Here is a 16718-nt window from a genome sequence, read left to right as displayed (position 1 = left end):
ATTGATATAACATTATAGTCATTATGGCCTTTAGAGAAATGTTTTTTTTGGAGGTGGGGTAGTGCACTATAGGCCCCTGTGGTGCAGTCTAAGCTTTTGTCCTTAATGACTTTTTTCACCCCCTTACATTACTTTTACTTTTATACTCTAAGTAGTTTTGAAACCAGTACTTTTACACTTTTACTTGAGTAAAAAGCTTGAGTTAATACTTCAACTTCTACAGAAGTCTTTTCAAACCCTAGTATCTATAATTCTACTTGAGTATTGAATGTGAACACTAAAAGCAACTAGCTGAATGACTGTCTGTCTTTTCCAAACATTGGAGCTTTATGCAATTAAAATTATGATTAGGTTTAAGTCACTCTATTAAGTACTCTGAATATGTCTAAATAATAATATAAAAGTATCAAATAATAAAGAAATAAATAATATAATATCCTCTGGCAATCAGCATCATATTCCTCCTGTAACTGGCTTGTTTGTAACCCTCTATCATGCGGAACCTTTGTAGTGCTCGATGTTTCCCTATGCCGGGTATAGTGACGGACATTAGCTACTCAACATGCGCCATTGAAAACAAACGCAGCCGACACGGAGGTTACCGCTTCAGTTTTAAGTGTTGTAGATAGAAGCCGTAACTCATCTGTGGTAACAAGAAAACACATTCAAAGACTATGGAGACTATTTTGGAGCAGCAGCGTCGCTACCATGAAGAAAAGGAGCGGCTGATGGATTCTAAAACAAAGGAAATGCTCCATAAGAAGTCCACGGTAGGCTGTTTGCTTTATGCTAGCATTAGCATCAATGCTAATCAGACCTAAATAGTACATAATGCATATTCATTTATACTCACAGTGTTACTTTTTCTCTGACAGCTGCGGGAACAGATCAACTCTGACCACCGAACAAGAGCAATGTTGGATGTAAGTAAGATTTTAATTCATTATACACAGATAGCACCGGCTGGTTAGCGTCAGTGTTAGCTCTAAGTTTATATAACACAGGTAAACTTTGGCTTTTAGACCACAGGTAACAGGCGAGCTTCTAAATATAATGGTTTACCAAAAAGTTGTGCCTGCCACCAGTTTTTATTTAAAAATATGAGGTATATATATATCTCTCATCAAGTACTGTAAAACTCGTAGACTGTGTCACGCAAAGATCCTCCTAAAATCCATCAAATAAACTGAAATTTGACTTTAATTCATCGGTGATATGCGGGTTTAAGTGTGCTTATAGAGATTATAAATAATCTGATTGACTTGCATACCATTGATTTATATCACATAGTTACATAGCACCCTCTGCAAACGTTTGACTACCTACAGGTCCATCTAAAAAAAGATAGCATATCATTTCAAAGTCAAAAAGTAATATATCAACTATCTTCTTCAAGGGGTTTTATATCTACATTGGCCTACAGCTAAAAAAAAGACGTGGATATTCTCCAGCACGCAGACTTAGCACCTGCCCACAGCGCCAGAACTACCTTCAAATGATTACCTGACCATGATTAACTGTGCATGATTGCTCAGCCAACCCACCCTACTTCAACCAAATAGAAAATCTGTGGGATATTTGTCAAGAGGAAGTTGAGAAACACCTGACCTAAAGATGCAGATGAGCTGGAGGCCTCTATCAAAGCAGCCTGGTAGTAACACCTCAGAAGAGCCACAGCATGATGGAGTTATTTGTGGTTAAGGATGCTTTTTAGAAGTTGGAGAATTCTGTATTGTGAATGCTTTTTTTATTGATTTTAAAAAGTTTAATCATTTGAGATGCTGTATTTCTTATTCTCATGAACGTTAAAGCCCGGTTTACACTTCTGCGTGGACCCTACGCAGCAGTGGTCGACGCAGACTTGAGCACCACATACTTGTGCATCGATGTGTCCGTGTTGCTCAGCGATACTCCACCGAATCACTTGAGGGCCGTGTGTTCTCTCTGATAGCCGGCCGCCTACTTCCGGCCCCGCTATGATCTCTGTTTACTTTTCCACAGAGATTCAGAGCGTGTTATGTTAATCTACAGCTGATACATGTTGCTGTTTATCATACAGACATGTTTACATGAAGAATAGAGAGGAGGAGATGAAATACACAGACGATGTGTGGGGATCCCGGAAGTGCTGTAAATGCAAGAAATATGATGCACCTGAGCGGACCAATCACAGGGCTTATGGTCCGCTCTGAAATGAACAGAAACAGGATTCTATAGGTGATTAGATATATTAGCTGACACGTGCTCGTGGCGTCTAACTGCTCTTTCTATCAATGCACACACGTGAATGTCTGCGGACGGGAAACAGTTCTCCGTCTCTTATAATAACAGGACACACAACTTACTTGTTGGGCATTCACGCACACAGGAACGGTTATAAACAGGGCAGGTAGTCGGAGCGAGAGAGTCCATCTCAACTGAATCCTCCTGCAGCTCTGCTTCGCGGTGAGTGCGTGTGCCCGTCAGGCTCCGTTTGGCGCACTTCCACGCAGATGCAGAGAGCAGAGACGTCCACCCGGTCAGTCTCAAACTTTATTACAGGGTGAAAGTATGAAAAATCGCCTACTCTTCCACTCCCTCACAGTCACAGTCCTAGTATGAAGTGTCTTGGGAGATATTTCCTCCGTACAAAAAAGGTGATGACAAATCTGGACTAACTAAATGAGTTATTTGAGCTTTAAATGGTGAACATGAAACCTGTTTCTGACAGTTTGGTATCTTTTGACAGAGGTATATGGACGTGAGCGCAAACCTCCGAGACTCCTATGAAGACAAAGATGGGTAAGAAGCTTTATTCACTAGATGAGCCATACTGATCCTTCTTTGTAGAACTGACCCTGTATAATCAGTTGTCTGAACATGTAAACACATTTATGGACTTATTTTTTGTCCGATTTGAAAAAGCAGCCTCTTATTGTGCTTGTTGAGAGTCACTGCATGAAGTCTAGAATCTTACCATGTTTCTCTTCCTGACAGAATGAGGAGGGATGAACTCGCTGCCATCTCAGGACCAAACGAGTTTGCAGAGTTCTACAACCGACTGAAACAGATAAAGGAGTTTCACAGAAAGCATCCTAACGAGGTTCTTACCCCTTTCATGTAATGGCTACACTATATGACCCTTTGAAATGGAACAGTAATAGTAATGCACATGTTTTTTTGTAGATCTCCATTCCCATGTCTGTAGAGTTTGAAGAGCTGATGAAGGCCAGAGACAACCCTAGCGAGGAGGCTCAAAGTAAGTCCAGTTCATGTAATCAAAGTGTCATTATTCAGCACAAGGATGGCTCACGGTGTTTATCAGGTTAAAACATGTGTTTGGAACATGTTTAAAAGATGAATATTTGCTGATGCATCATTCTCCGAAAAATTTTCACTAAAATGTCGAGTGAAATTAACCCCAAAAAGGCTTTCATTCTCCTCATAACACTTTGATTAAAATAACTGTTGTGCTTCTCTTAATCACAGTTACAGAAATCTCCATTTACTGATTCTACATGAACACTTACACTACCAGTCAAAAGTTTGGACACACCTACTCATTCGAGGGTTTTTATTTATTTTAATTATTTTCAACATTGTAGATTAATACTGAAGACATCAGAACAATGAAATAATCTGGTTTTGACATAATCTGGATTACAACAGTAGTCAAATAGGGCTATCCATTGTGTACTAACCCTACCTCTGAACAACACAACTGATGGTCTCAAACACATTAAAAAGGCAAGTCATTCTACAAATGAACTCTTGACAAGGCTCATGTTAATTAGAAACCATTCTAGGAGACCACTTCATGAAGCAGACTGAGAGAATACCAAGAGTGTGCAAAGCTGTCATGAAGGAAAAAGGGGGCTACTTTACAGAATCTAAAATATAAAACATATTCTGCTTTGTTTAACACTTTTTTGTTCATTCAGTAATTCCATATATGTTTTTTCATAGTTTTGATGTCTTCAGTGTTAATCTACAATGTTTACAATAATTAAAATAAATACAGGAGTCCCCGGTCTTCCTCTACCCCCTACTTCTACCTTCCCATAACACCATAATACACACGTCACCTACTGTGTCAACAAAGAGTTACAACAAATCAAACATTCTGCACACAATGACAGAAATTCACGTCCTTAAAGACTCGTACACAACTGAGGTGGCTTATTACACCTTTAAGTGTGATCTGTAAACTTTCAATAACAGATTTTTACACACTTTGGTTGAGCAAAGTTTGAGACTGGCCCCAGATTTCTGCTGCATCGTTGAGTGAAAACTTTTCCCTGTCACAGACCTGGTGGAGTTCTCTGATGAGGAAGGATACGGCCGCTACCTCGACCTCCACGACTGCTACCTGAAGTACATCAACCTGAAGGGAGCCGAGGTGATTAACCTTCACAGTCCTCATCATTTCTGCCGCACCTCCTGAAATGAAATGTTGTTTAAAACCGTGACCTCCTGTCCTTTCACACAGAAACTGGAGTACATCACGTACCTGTCCTCGTTCGACCAGCTGTTTGACATCCCCAAAGACAGGAAGAACGCAGAATACAAAAAGTAGGTCCAACTTTTTCCATCACCTCTCAGCTGACCGCTTTAAAATTTTAGATTTAAATAAAGACAAAGCCCTCTTTGAAATGAAAGGATGATTAATGTTTCCTGTGTGTGTGTGTGTGTGTGTGCAGGTATTTGGAGATGCTGCTGGAGTATCTGCAGGACTACACAGACCGAGTCAAGCCTCTGCTGGACCAGAACGAGCTCTACGGCAAAGTGCTCATAGATTTTGAGAAAAAATGGGAGATTGGGAATTTTCCTGGCTGGCCTGTGAGTGCTCCTTACGGACTCTTTGTGTTCAATATTTAGAATTTCTTACTTTGTACCTTTTACCTGATCTATTTGTTGTTGTTTTTTTAACCTGTAGAAAGAAACCAGCAGTGCTTTGACACACGCTGGAGCTCATCTGGACCTCTCTGCCTTCTCCTCCTGGGAGGTAAAACATGAAACTCTCAACACTGGGATTTCATTTGGTACTCAGGTGCTCAAGCGTACCTTTAATTATATGTTTCTTTCCACAGGAGTTGGCTTCCCTGGGTCTGGACAGATTGAAGTCTGCTCTCATGGCACTGGGACTGAAATGTGGAGGGTGAGTGTGTTTGTATGAAGGAAAAATAGCATTAAACAGTCCCTCCAGGAAGTTGCGATTTCACGATCGCAACTATCAACGCAAATTCAACCAATCAGCGCAATTTCTGTGCGGCCTTGCAATTTTATACAATCACCGCAACTTCAGCCCCTGTCGTCATCGGTTTCGTCATCAATTTCACTTCCTTGTTAGCGGTTGACAAGACGTGACATGTCCGACGTGAAAAAAGCACATTTACCAACTATTTCCGCCATAGTTTGTGCAAGTCAGTTTCTGGATGCTTTATATGAAAGCAGGGGTAAACTGTTTTGCACGGCGTGCAATATCATAGTTGAACATAAACGTAAGTCCTCACTTGATCGGCCCTTTTCAACAGCAAAACACGCACGGAGAACGGGTGAAAAGCGAGGACAGCAGGCAGAACAAGTGATGATGACAACGTTGTTATTTATAGATACTCAAGTACCCTTTGAGTATTAACAAGCTATAGTTGTATTTATTTACAATGTATTTTTTTCTAGTGCAACAGTGTTTACACATAGACTGTAAATAAAAATGGACAGCGTTGCTCCTCCTCTTCCCGTTGTACGGTTCTGAAGCCAAAATATCCCACTCCTGGGTGCAGCTATTGTGCAGCCAGAGCCTGTGAAGCCACTGTAATAAGCTCCGCCCTACAGCGTAGCGTCACAAGACGCTGTGTGTCCTTTGAAGTTTCACTCCACGGCGGCTGTGAATCAAAGGAAACCCGGAAGTAAAACCCCGTTTTTTAACCTCTGATAACTAACGAAAAAGAAACTTATCAGAAAAAAGAGGCCTTGAACACAAAACAGTCAAATACTAACTACATATCACCACAGCATACGGATGTGAGAAATATTCGTACGACGAGTATTTATTTTTTAACGGTGACATATCACACTTTTTTCATCAACATATATTGGTCTAAGAGGTCCCCAAAACATGTCTTTAAAGTTTATCCTCAAAAAAACACTTTGAAATCAGATTTTGGCATGCCTGAAAAGCCCTCTTCTTCAGTCCTCCTCAGAACACTCTTTCTCTCTGACCACGCCCCCTCAGGAAGTGGATGTGGTCTCGGCTCTCCAGCACGTTGATCTAATGTTTACATGTTGGCTGAATATACACGGCTGCTCAGAGATCACGTTACTTCAACCCTCTGAATCTGATCCAGAATCTGCTCCTGAGAGGCGCCTGTAGCAGGACCTTTCTGAAGGATTGGTCACAGATTTAGTGTTTCTTGTTGTTTTATTTGACAGTATGTCGACGTGTGTCTTGGTACACAGCTACAGCTACAGCTATGAACATGTAGCTATGTGGCTATGCTAATTAGCTCTAGCACTTATCCATGACAAATAAAAATCATCCACTAGATCTTCAAATCTGCAGACGTGGGGAGTAAAACCGACCTCTACCAGAAAGGCAGCGGGACCTTTTCTGAAGGATTGGTCACAGATTTAGTGTTTCTTGTTGTTGTATTTGTCAGTATGTAGACGTGTGTCTTGGTACACAGCTATGAACATGTAGCTATGTAGCTATGCTAACTAGCGCTAGCACTTATCCATGACAAAAATCATCCACTAGATCTTCAAATCTGCAGACGTGGGGAGTAAAACTGACCTTTGTGTTTATTAAGACAGCCTACAACTAGCATGCCTCCCTCCTAAGCTCCTTGTTAGCACACATTTGTGCAGGTAATGAAAAACGGAGGAGGGATTCAGTATTATTTTATACAGTCTATGGGCTGAACAAGCTCCGAGCTCTGACTCCGTGACAGACCGGATATTGTTGTTACGTAACAAAAACACGGAAGTCTGAAACGGCTCGTTTCACACACATTTACAGAAAGGTGGAGAAATCAAAACAGGGGCAGAATGGATTTTTTTTCATTCTCGGGGGGTTTGTAGACATGCCAGGGACACATATTTCAGGTAGAGAACCATTAAAAAGTCCATTTTGCGTGATATGTCAGCTTTAAAGTTTCACTGCTCCCCCATTCAAATTAATGGGGAGACGGATTTTTACTGCGGCCAGCCACCAGGGGGCAGTCACACTCCTGAAAGCTTCACTTCCAGCCGAGCGAGATGCACCCCTGTGTTTACAAAGTAGGGGGAAAATATGAATACAAACACTAAATAAACATTTCACTTGAAAACAGCACATATAACATAGCATGTGTTGAAAACACAATCTTTTGTTTGTTTTAGGAAAATAATTTGCCCAATTTGAATTTAATATCAGCAATTAATTCAAAAAAAGTTGGGAAAGGGTCATGTTTACTACTCAGTTTGAAGTTAAATAGTTTTTAATTGTTTAACTATATGCCTGTACAGTATTTCACAAAGTCTGGAAGATTAAGATGGAGACTCTCTGTGATGTTACCTGTGTACAAATAAAGTATATTTTGTTCAAATAGTTGAAATCTCAAGCATTTTTTGGTAAGGCTACCAACAACACTAAAAACAACTGCCAATAATTTAGCATATTTACTTGCCTCTGAGATGTTATTGGGGGAAAAAAGCTGAAAAAAATTGCAACTTTCACTGCAATTTTTTCAAAAAGCTGTTTCAAAATCAGGCTTTTTGAGCCACAACAATCACAAAAAAGTCCTGCGAAATCCTGGAGGGACTGATTAAAGACGTGTATTTCGAACATCACCCCCACTCTACTTAATTTAAAACTTATAACAGTAAAGGCCAGGAATCTGGACTTCTGATTGACTTTGTGTGCATGTGCTGACAGGACTCTGGAAGAAAGAGCTCAGAGACTCTTCAGCACCAAAGGGAAGTCTCTGGAATCACTGGACCCGTCTCTGTTTGCCAAGAATCCCAAAGCCAAAGGCCCTAAAAAGTAAGTGGGTGTTAAAATATCAGTGTAACTCGGACAGTTTGAGAGGTGTCTCTATATAATCCATATCTCTTTCTTTCCTCCACCTCTGCAGAGACACAGAGCGAAACAAGGAAATCGGCTTCCTGGAGTCTCAGGTCTATGAGTATGTGGAGATCCTCGGGGTGAGTCAGCAAGGCATCAGGCTGCATGATTCATAGATGAAGGGTTAGAATGTGACAGGTTAATGACACTTTCTTGTGTTGTTGCGGTCACAGGAGCAGAGGCAGCTGACTCATGAGAACGTGCAGAGGAAACAGGCCCGGACCGGAGAGGAGCGCGAGGAAGAGGAGGAGGAGCAGCTCAGTGAGAGTGAGAGTGAAGACGAAGACAACGAGATTATCTACAACCCCAAGAACCTGCCGCTGGGCTGGGACGGCAAGGTGAGGAGACAAATCCAATGTTTATAACAACCTTTAAGGAGCATCACATCGTCCGGCTGCTTTTAATGGATTCATTTATAAAAAAGTCTTCTTTTTTTACTCGTCTGTCTTGAACTTTGTGTTTACTGACATCTGTTCTCTTCCCTCCAGCCGATTCCATACTGGCTTTATAAACTACACGGTCTGAACATCAACTACAACTGTGAGATCTGTGGAAACTACACCTACAGGGGACCTAAAGCCTTCCAGAGACACTTTGCGGTATGTTAAGTTGCATTTCTACTAAGAGTTCCAGGGTTTTTTAGCTTTTTAGGCTTTTTCCCCCCTGCTTTACCCTGAACTAAAAGGTTCCTGTGCCCCCATTGTTTTCGACCGCGGGCTGAAGTCCCGGGTAGATTGTGCAAATCAGGCCAGAAACGTATTGAGGGAAAAAAGTAAATGCACTACACCACCAGACCAGTAGAGGGCAGTAAAACAAAGACGAATACCATTCATCACAGATGACACCATAGAAGTAGATGGACAGGCAGGTATCATTATGAGCAACACAACAGTTAGCCTGTTAGCATGAAGAGACTCAGCTGGCGCTGTTTTAGATGGTGCTATATTTCATCACAGATGGATTCACTGAATCAACACGTGAGAGGAGATAAGCGCTAGTAGCAAAGACGTTTCAACACGGCTTTAAAATCCTTTTAAACTCAAAAAGCCGTGGCAGAGATCGGCCGGTGTTTTGGTTTAAACAGCGACCCTGTTAACTGGAGACTCAGCCGGATGCATCCCTCATAAACGTCTTTAGACGATCATTAAATATCTGATGAGGATATTTTGAAATCTTAATAAAAACTAAACTAGTTTGCATTCCCAGGAACTCCCTCTGTGTTTCAACAGCTGTGTAAACTCCACAAACACTGACACGTTCAGCTGAAGGTCTCCAGTTTACAGGGTCACTTTGAAAACCGTAACACCGGAAGAGACGTATTCACGGTGGGCTGAGAGAAGACTTCTGTTACAAGCTGCTAAATCAAGAGAATCACAGCTTCTTCTTTTGAAAAGTACACACACATACAAAAAAGATATAACAAATTAAAACTAATGAAAGAAAGAGAAATCAAGTGAATCACAGATGTGTGTGATGTTATTGTGGACGATGGGTGGAATAAAAACACTGCAGTTAATCTACCAATCAGACACGTTCAGCATTGCAGGCCCTGCCCCTAGAAAGCCCCGGGACCTTTAGAAAGTACTACCCCCCTAGCAGGGGCTTTTTAGCGGGGAGATATCTACCCCTGAACTAAATTTAGACCCTGGGTCCACTGATCGAAATGCACGTAGTTCAGGGGTAAAGTCCCTATGTTGGAAAAAAGCCTTTATTGTTTCATCAAGGAATCACTTGTTTTGAGTCTTTATTGCATTCAGTAAACAGTTTCTCCTCAGTCATCTCATCATACTCCTGTAGATACTCTACATTAGACTTCTCCATGTGATAAAAGTTGTTCCCCTGAAGCTGACGTGTGTTCTGTGTTGCTCTCTCTGCAGGAGTGGAGGCACGCTCACGGTATGCGCTGTCTGGGAATCCCCAACACGGCTCACTTCGCCAACGTCACACAGATCGAGGACGCCGTCTCTTGTAAGAATATCAAGCTTGATAAAAACATCTACACCCTGAAGTGTCTCTGACATTGTTTTAACGAGCAGTGTTTGTTTGTTTCTGCAGTGTGGGCGAAGCTGAAGTCACAGAAAGCTCTGGAGCGATGGCAGCCAGACACAGAGGTGAGAATGGGACTGTCATATAATCTGCAGACTTGTAGTTTCATGAGGCTCTATTTTCCATGTTGTACACTTTAATATTTGTATATTGAAACTTTTATAATGAAAAACAGAAGTCATTTTTCTCCTCAGATTGCTTCCAAACATCTGAGTTTCAGTCTTTGTTTTCCAAAAAGAATCAATGACATCATCTCAGATCGCAAAACCAAACATTTTTCCCCCATGTCGGGAACTTTTTGGCTTTCATAGCAACTGAAAAGCAAGAGCAAGACCATTTCTAAGAGCTGATGCTTAAACGGTGCCACTAAAGTCTCTTAAAAGGATAAATGTAAATCATTTTTAATAAGCTTTACATTGATTTTTAACTTCCCTTGTAATGGGTCACTGATTGTCTGGTTAGCAGTCATGTTTATAGCCTAATAATACTTGTCTTATGAGTAGGGATGGGAATTTAAAATATTTTAAGTATAACAATTCCTTTATCAATTGCTGTAGATTTTCTACAGCCTGCATGCTCTTTGCTAAGCTTAACAAAGGTTAGGACATTCACTGCTCTGCTGAGACAGGGAACTTCCACCCGATTGTGCCGTCGTTACAGTCTTAAAATGAGCTACATTAAGTGTTAGTGTTGTTACTGTTGACCCTGTCTGCAGCGGTTAAAAGCCTCACTTCTGTGACGGTTCTCCGGACAGTTTCTCAACAAAGGGGCTGAGCTGACCGGGATTAGATTAGATTCAATTTATTTTCATTGGGCACAGGTGCAAGCAATGAAATATAGATTGCATCTAACCAGAAGTGTTTTAGCAGTAAAATGAAATAAATAATACAGAATATACGGAGTTATGAATGATGAATAAATATTATATAATATGTATCTCCATGAGTGACTATTGACTATTGCTACAGGTATGTACAGGCTATGAACAGACTTTGGCTATGGTTATGGTATACATTAGACTATACCAGGGGTGTCAATCTCAAATACACCGAGTGCCAAAATAAAAAATTCAGAGCAAGTCAAGGGCCGGACTGGTTTAATGTTTATTGCAAAACTTATTGAAATTAACTTATTGCACTTATTGAACATTGAACTAGCAAAGCTTAAGTTTTTGCCTATAAACATTTAAAAAATGAAAAATATGTTGCATTCATTTCTTATTGCTCAAAAATGCCCTGTGGTAGTGAGAAAAAGTGCAAAAAGGAAACATATTTCAGCTCAGTCTGCTGCTCTGTGATGCACACTAGTCTAAGCCAGATACTCAGCATCTCATCTTGGATGTAAGTTCATCAATGTTTGGGGTCAGGCTCTGAGCTGTGAAGGTGTTCATCAGTAAGACGACTCCTGTGAGATGTTTTGTTTAACTTCTTCAAAGAGAACAGTTGTTCACACAGGTAGTTCGGCAGCACGGAAAATGGCTCAAGTTTTCTTGCAGCATCTGCGTCTCCCACAGGCGCTGCTTGGTTTTAAAAGCCTTCACTGCAGCGTACATGTCTGTGATCACACGGCCCTGCCCCTGAAGCTGCAGGTTGAGCACGTTGAGATGGCTCGTGATGTCACACAGAAACGCCACTTCACACAGAAACTTTGTATCGCGGAGCTCTGTTGTGTCTTTCCCTTTGCTCTCCATAAACTGACAGATCTCCTCACGCCACTCAAAACACCTTTTCAGCACTTTTTCTTGGCCCCATCGCACCTCTGTGTGATGGGGCAAGTCACCAGATTCTGAACCCAACTCCTCCAGAAAAGACTTGAACTGGCGCTGATTTAAACCGTTGGGTCTTATGAAGTTAACTGCTCATGTTATGGTGCTCATCACATGTTCCATTCTCAAGGCTTTGCCACACAGCGATAAGTGATAAACTGTCTGCTCACCTGCGCTGTTTTCCTCCCACATCTTCTTCCGGATCCTGCCCACTAATCCACTCTTTTGCCTGCACTTCGCGGGCGCTCCATCCGTCATCAGTCCCACACGTTTATCCAAAGGCAGCCTCGTTTCATTTACAAATCTGGATACCTCTTCAAAGAGATCTTTCCCCGTAGTTGTGCCATGCATTGATCTTAATCCCAAAAGTTCCTCTGTTACGCACATGCATACTCTGCCTCCCACCTGTCTTGAACCCCCCTGTTTTCAAAGTCCACCTTTCGTTTAGTCATTTTTAGGGGAGAGGGATAGCTGAAAGTTGACTGCAGGTGACTAGCTTCATAAGGCTGATGATGAGCGGAGTCGGGTCACGGCTATCGCGTGCGGGCCCTCGATTGACATGCAGTGTATTGTGGGACTTGTGGTTTTAGTGGTGCTTGCAAAATACCGTCGGGCCAGCTCTATAAATAATTTGATATTATCTCGCGGGCCAAAGAAAATGCCACCGGCCCGCGGGCCTTGAGTTTGACACATATGGACTATACAGTACAGTAGTGCAAAGTGATTGTAGGAGATTTACACTATTTTTTACATCATCTCCTGTGCGGCACTAGTGACAAGTACCTTGTGCAACCCACTTCCAAAAGACGGGGAATGAACTATCCCTTAAACTTTTTATTTCTTTTTTTAATTTGCATTTTTCAAGATTGTCACATACAGTTAGTCAAACGAACAAAGAAGAAAAAAAAACAAACAAGACAGATGGATAATGTAATATACAACAACCAATGAAAAGGATAATAATATGATAATAATAATAATAATAATAAATAAAAGTAACATAATAATTAATTTTCAATAAGATTGCAAATTACATTGAAATCAGAATTAAATTGAGTTTTGATTGAGTTCTTACACTTGTAAAGTATGGGGATTTATTACCATTCTTAGTGTGAGTGACATCACATCATATGGTTAATTCAGAGAGTGGATACATATTTGAAAATAGACAAAGTGTATACCTGTGTACAATTTCATGTGTATATGAAGCGTTGAAAACAGGAGAGAAGCAAGCGTTAAAGATACAAAAATAAATAAGGCATTTAATATCCCTTTAACTTTTATGCTTTTAAATATTAAAAATAGGGGCGCTGGTGGCCCAGCGGTCTAAGTACCCCACATACAGAGGCTTTAGTCTTCGTTGCACAGGTCGCCATTTCCTGCATCTCTTCCCTCACTTTCAACCCTCCATGTTTCCTGTCTCTCTTCGGCTATCCTATCAAATAAAGGCAAAAAAGCCCAAAAATATAACTTAAAAATAATTATAATTAAATATAAATAAATAGAAAATAGATATTTCAAAATGTTTGATTCTGGAGCATGGGTTTAGCCTAGTGGTCAAGTCATTGTCAAAAGAGTGGGATTCAGATTCTAAGCATCTTTACCACGTCATTCCCCGATCTGTCTCCTATTCACTGTCCTGTCCTCTCCAAAATAAAGTTTTTAAAGCCAAAAAAATCACTAAAAAACTAGTACCATTCTTGCAAGTGCAATAAAGCAAAACTAGTAACAAGTAATGATCTACATATTAGCTTTAAATAGGCTACTTCTGTGCAGCCTACATCTTTAATTATAATTCTGAAGTGCTGAAATGTTACTGAAAGAGGTTCATAAATGTATTTAAACTATATGAAGGGCATCGTTTGCACAAACACTACAATCACATGCCTGATTAATAGTTTAAAACAGCTGTTATGGAAAAGTAAAACTTGTTAACGCCAGATCTTTTATAAGATGGTGTTTAATAGGGGTGCAGCGATACGTGTATCTGTATCAAACCGTTCGATACAGTGGTCACGGTTCGGTACGCCCTATGAACCGAACGATACGCAATTTTATATTCATTTGATCAACTTCTGACGAGGCGCTCTGTGCTGAAAGCTCAGAGGATCTGCGCTCGACTCCTCCGGGCTGCATTGTCGATCGCAGGTCCACTGAACTGCGCGCTCCTCCCTCATTCATTCAGTCCAAGCTGCTCACGTTTCTTTTAACTGTGCTTCATCTGGAAAAATATATTTCACCATACGATGGTCTGCTGGGTTCATATGTTCACGTATGTGTGTGTGAGCGCACGCCCGAACGAGAGGGAAGCACGAGTGTCCTCTTTGGTTGCAGAGCAGAGTTGTTCCGTGGTCCTGTAGTGACGCTAGACTGGGTGATGTGGTTTTAAAGTTCGTATATGCATTACTTGTGGTCTTATACTGCATGCTGTGTAAGACCTCAGCCTGATACCAAACAGTGTTTTCCCTGCAGTTATATCGGGGGCGCACCCACCGGGTCCCGCCCCCCCTTGGAAGTCAAAGCAGAAGTGATTTAATGTTCCCTCTCTCATAGATCAGGTCTATACCTTGTTCTTTTATTTAACAGACTAAATAGCATTATGTTATTTATCCTATTTACATGATGGGATGTCATTTCTGTCTCTACATGGTCGCGCACGGCAGATGCGCATGCAGACAGACAGACAGACAGACAGACAGACAGACAGACAGACAGACAGACAGACAGACAGACAGACAGACAGACAGACAGACAGACAGACAGACAGACAGACACATACACACACACACACACACACACACACACACACACACACACACACACACACGCACACGCAACCTCCCCATGTACAGCAGAACATGTGTCAGGTATAGCTGCCCCTGATACATTTAATTTAATTTAATTTAAAAACTGCTTTTGAGCTGAAACAAATGTTGGTAATATCAACTACAAGTAAAAAAAAGCATGGAAATTTCTCTTTTTCTGTATCGAAAACGTATCGAACCAAACCGAACCATGGATTTTGTGTATCGTTGCACCCCTAGTGTTTACGTATCACTTAAATTAGAATAAATAAGTTAATATGAAAACAAAATCTCATCACTCCCATACCAAAGGAGGAGAAATCCCTTCATTAAGGTTCCTTCTTAGTTTACATGTTGACCACTCTCACTCTCACCGTCTGTTTGTGCTGTTTTCTCAGGAGGAGTACGAGGACTCGAGCGGAAATGTGGTCAACAAGAAGACCTACGAGGATCTGAAGAGACAAGGCCTGCTGTAAACAGAAACAGCAGTCTCTTAGAAAACATGGCAGAGATGTGACGAGCGTCCTTTCAGATTTGTTGTATTTTTTTTTATGCACATTTCTTTTTATTGTATGTAGTAATGTTTTACAGACTGTTCCGCTCCTCCGTTCCTCCCTTTGATAAATTTGTAACGTGGCAACCATTGATCATTATAATAAACTGAGTACTTTTGACACCGAGCGGTTGGTCTTTATGTGCTGTTTGTTCTGTGTGTGCAGTGATTTAGTGTCCCAGTTGACTTGTAAGCATACTTTAACTGTCTTTATGTTGGCCGGTTTACTACTATAATTTTACGGTGGTAATAAACTCAGCTAGTTAAATACATTTTTAAAGCTCAGCTGTATCCCTATTTATGAGAAAACCTACCGCTGCTCCATAATCAAATTACAACTATTTATGGAGCATGACAAAGAAAGAGTTAGGCTTTTCTGCTGACCTTGCCACTGCGTTTATTCAGGGTATTTCACAGCAACATGCTTGTAAAAGTTTTCTTTTAATCTATAACGCATAAAAGATGGACAAAATTATGACTGACATACGTCCCTGACATGAAACGGACATGCAACTAAGTTCTACCACTTCCAACCTCCCAAACAATCCTTCAATACAAATCAGCCTCACCTGCATTCATTTAACCACTACGTTTATCTTGCACACGATTAATCAATAGAAGAATGGCAGAAACTGATAAAAGGGGGAAAAGAATTACAACAAATGAATCACTCATACTAAAACATAAATACAGTGATCGTTGTTCTGTCGTTTGAAGTGTTATTAACTAATCTTCCTCTGCGTCTTGTTATTGTGTGTTCGTTCTGATCATTCTGCAGCCAGAAAACTTCATTTTCCAATCTAATTATTTCTGTAACGTCAGGGATTCGTTCTTTGTGAGTCGGTGTATTTAACTCCAGTCCAAATCCCCTGTGCACAGAGGAAGAGAAATGTTCTTATTCTTTGAAGATGCAGCGCTGAAGTTGTGCAGATCTCCCAGCATACACCCATCAGTCATAACATCAGGATCACCTGTCAAAATATTTGTAGACCTCTCGTGTCAGGTCCTGATGAAACTTGGACTCTATCAATCAATCAGACTTTATTTATAAAGTGCTTTTCATACAATGTCATGTAACACAAGGTGCTGTACATAAAAACAATTTCAAATAGAGCACATTTTTTTTAAAAAGGGAAAGATATATCAATAAAAATGAAAATAAAAAAGACCACCCTTCCTGATCCCAACCCCAGCCCTGATTCCAAATCCACCCAACAATCCTGAGGTTAAGAGCACCATATATGCAACAATAATAATAATAATGAAAATAAAATAAAAAAGAAGTTGCTGAACGAACTGAGGAAACACTCATGATATCTTAATAAGGAAACACTGGTGGTAAAATAAGATGTTAAAACTCAACACAGGAAATTACACTCACCAAAATAAAATACATTTCTAAGATAATAAAACACTAAAATATTAAACCACTAAAAGAAAATAAGATGCTATACTTAATAGATAAAT

At 40.6% G+C, this 16718-nt stretch overlaps 1 protein-coding gene across 1 annotated transcript; it reads left to right on the top strand.

The window, feature by feature from the left end:
- Positions 1-527: 527 nt before the first annotated feature.
- Positions 528-15378, top strand: sf3a3 (splicing factor 3a, subunit 3). The gene is made up of 17 exons (XM_034705242.1): positions 528-770; positions 876-923; positions 2729-2781; positions 2977-3082; positions 3166-3238; positions 4287-4378; positions 4469-4551; positions 4680-4818; positions 4916-4984; positions 5070-5137; positions 7895-8002; positions 8094-8163; positions 8257-8421; positions 8572-8682; positions 9961-10051; positions 10139-10194; positions 15097-15378. Exons 1-17 carry the CDS (start codon positions 675-677, stop codon positions 15172-15174), a joined length of 1506 nt encoding a protein of 501 aa, XP_034561133.1. The 5' UTR covers positions 528-674; the 3' UTR covers positions 15175-15378.
- The last annotated feature ends 1340 nt before the right edge of the window (positions 15379-16718 follow it).

The sequence above is a fragment of the Notolabrus celidotus genome, chromosome 16, assembly GCF_009762535.1.
Source record: "Notolabrus celidotus isolate fNotCel1 chromosome 16, fNotCel1.pri, whole genome shotgun sequence".
Classification (NCBI taxonomy): domain Eukaryota; kingdom Metazoa; phylum Chordata; class Actinopteri; order Labriformes; family Labridae; genus Notolabrus; species Notolabrus celidotus.
This window is presented reverse-complemented; position numbering and strand designations above follow the sequence as displayed.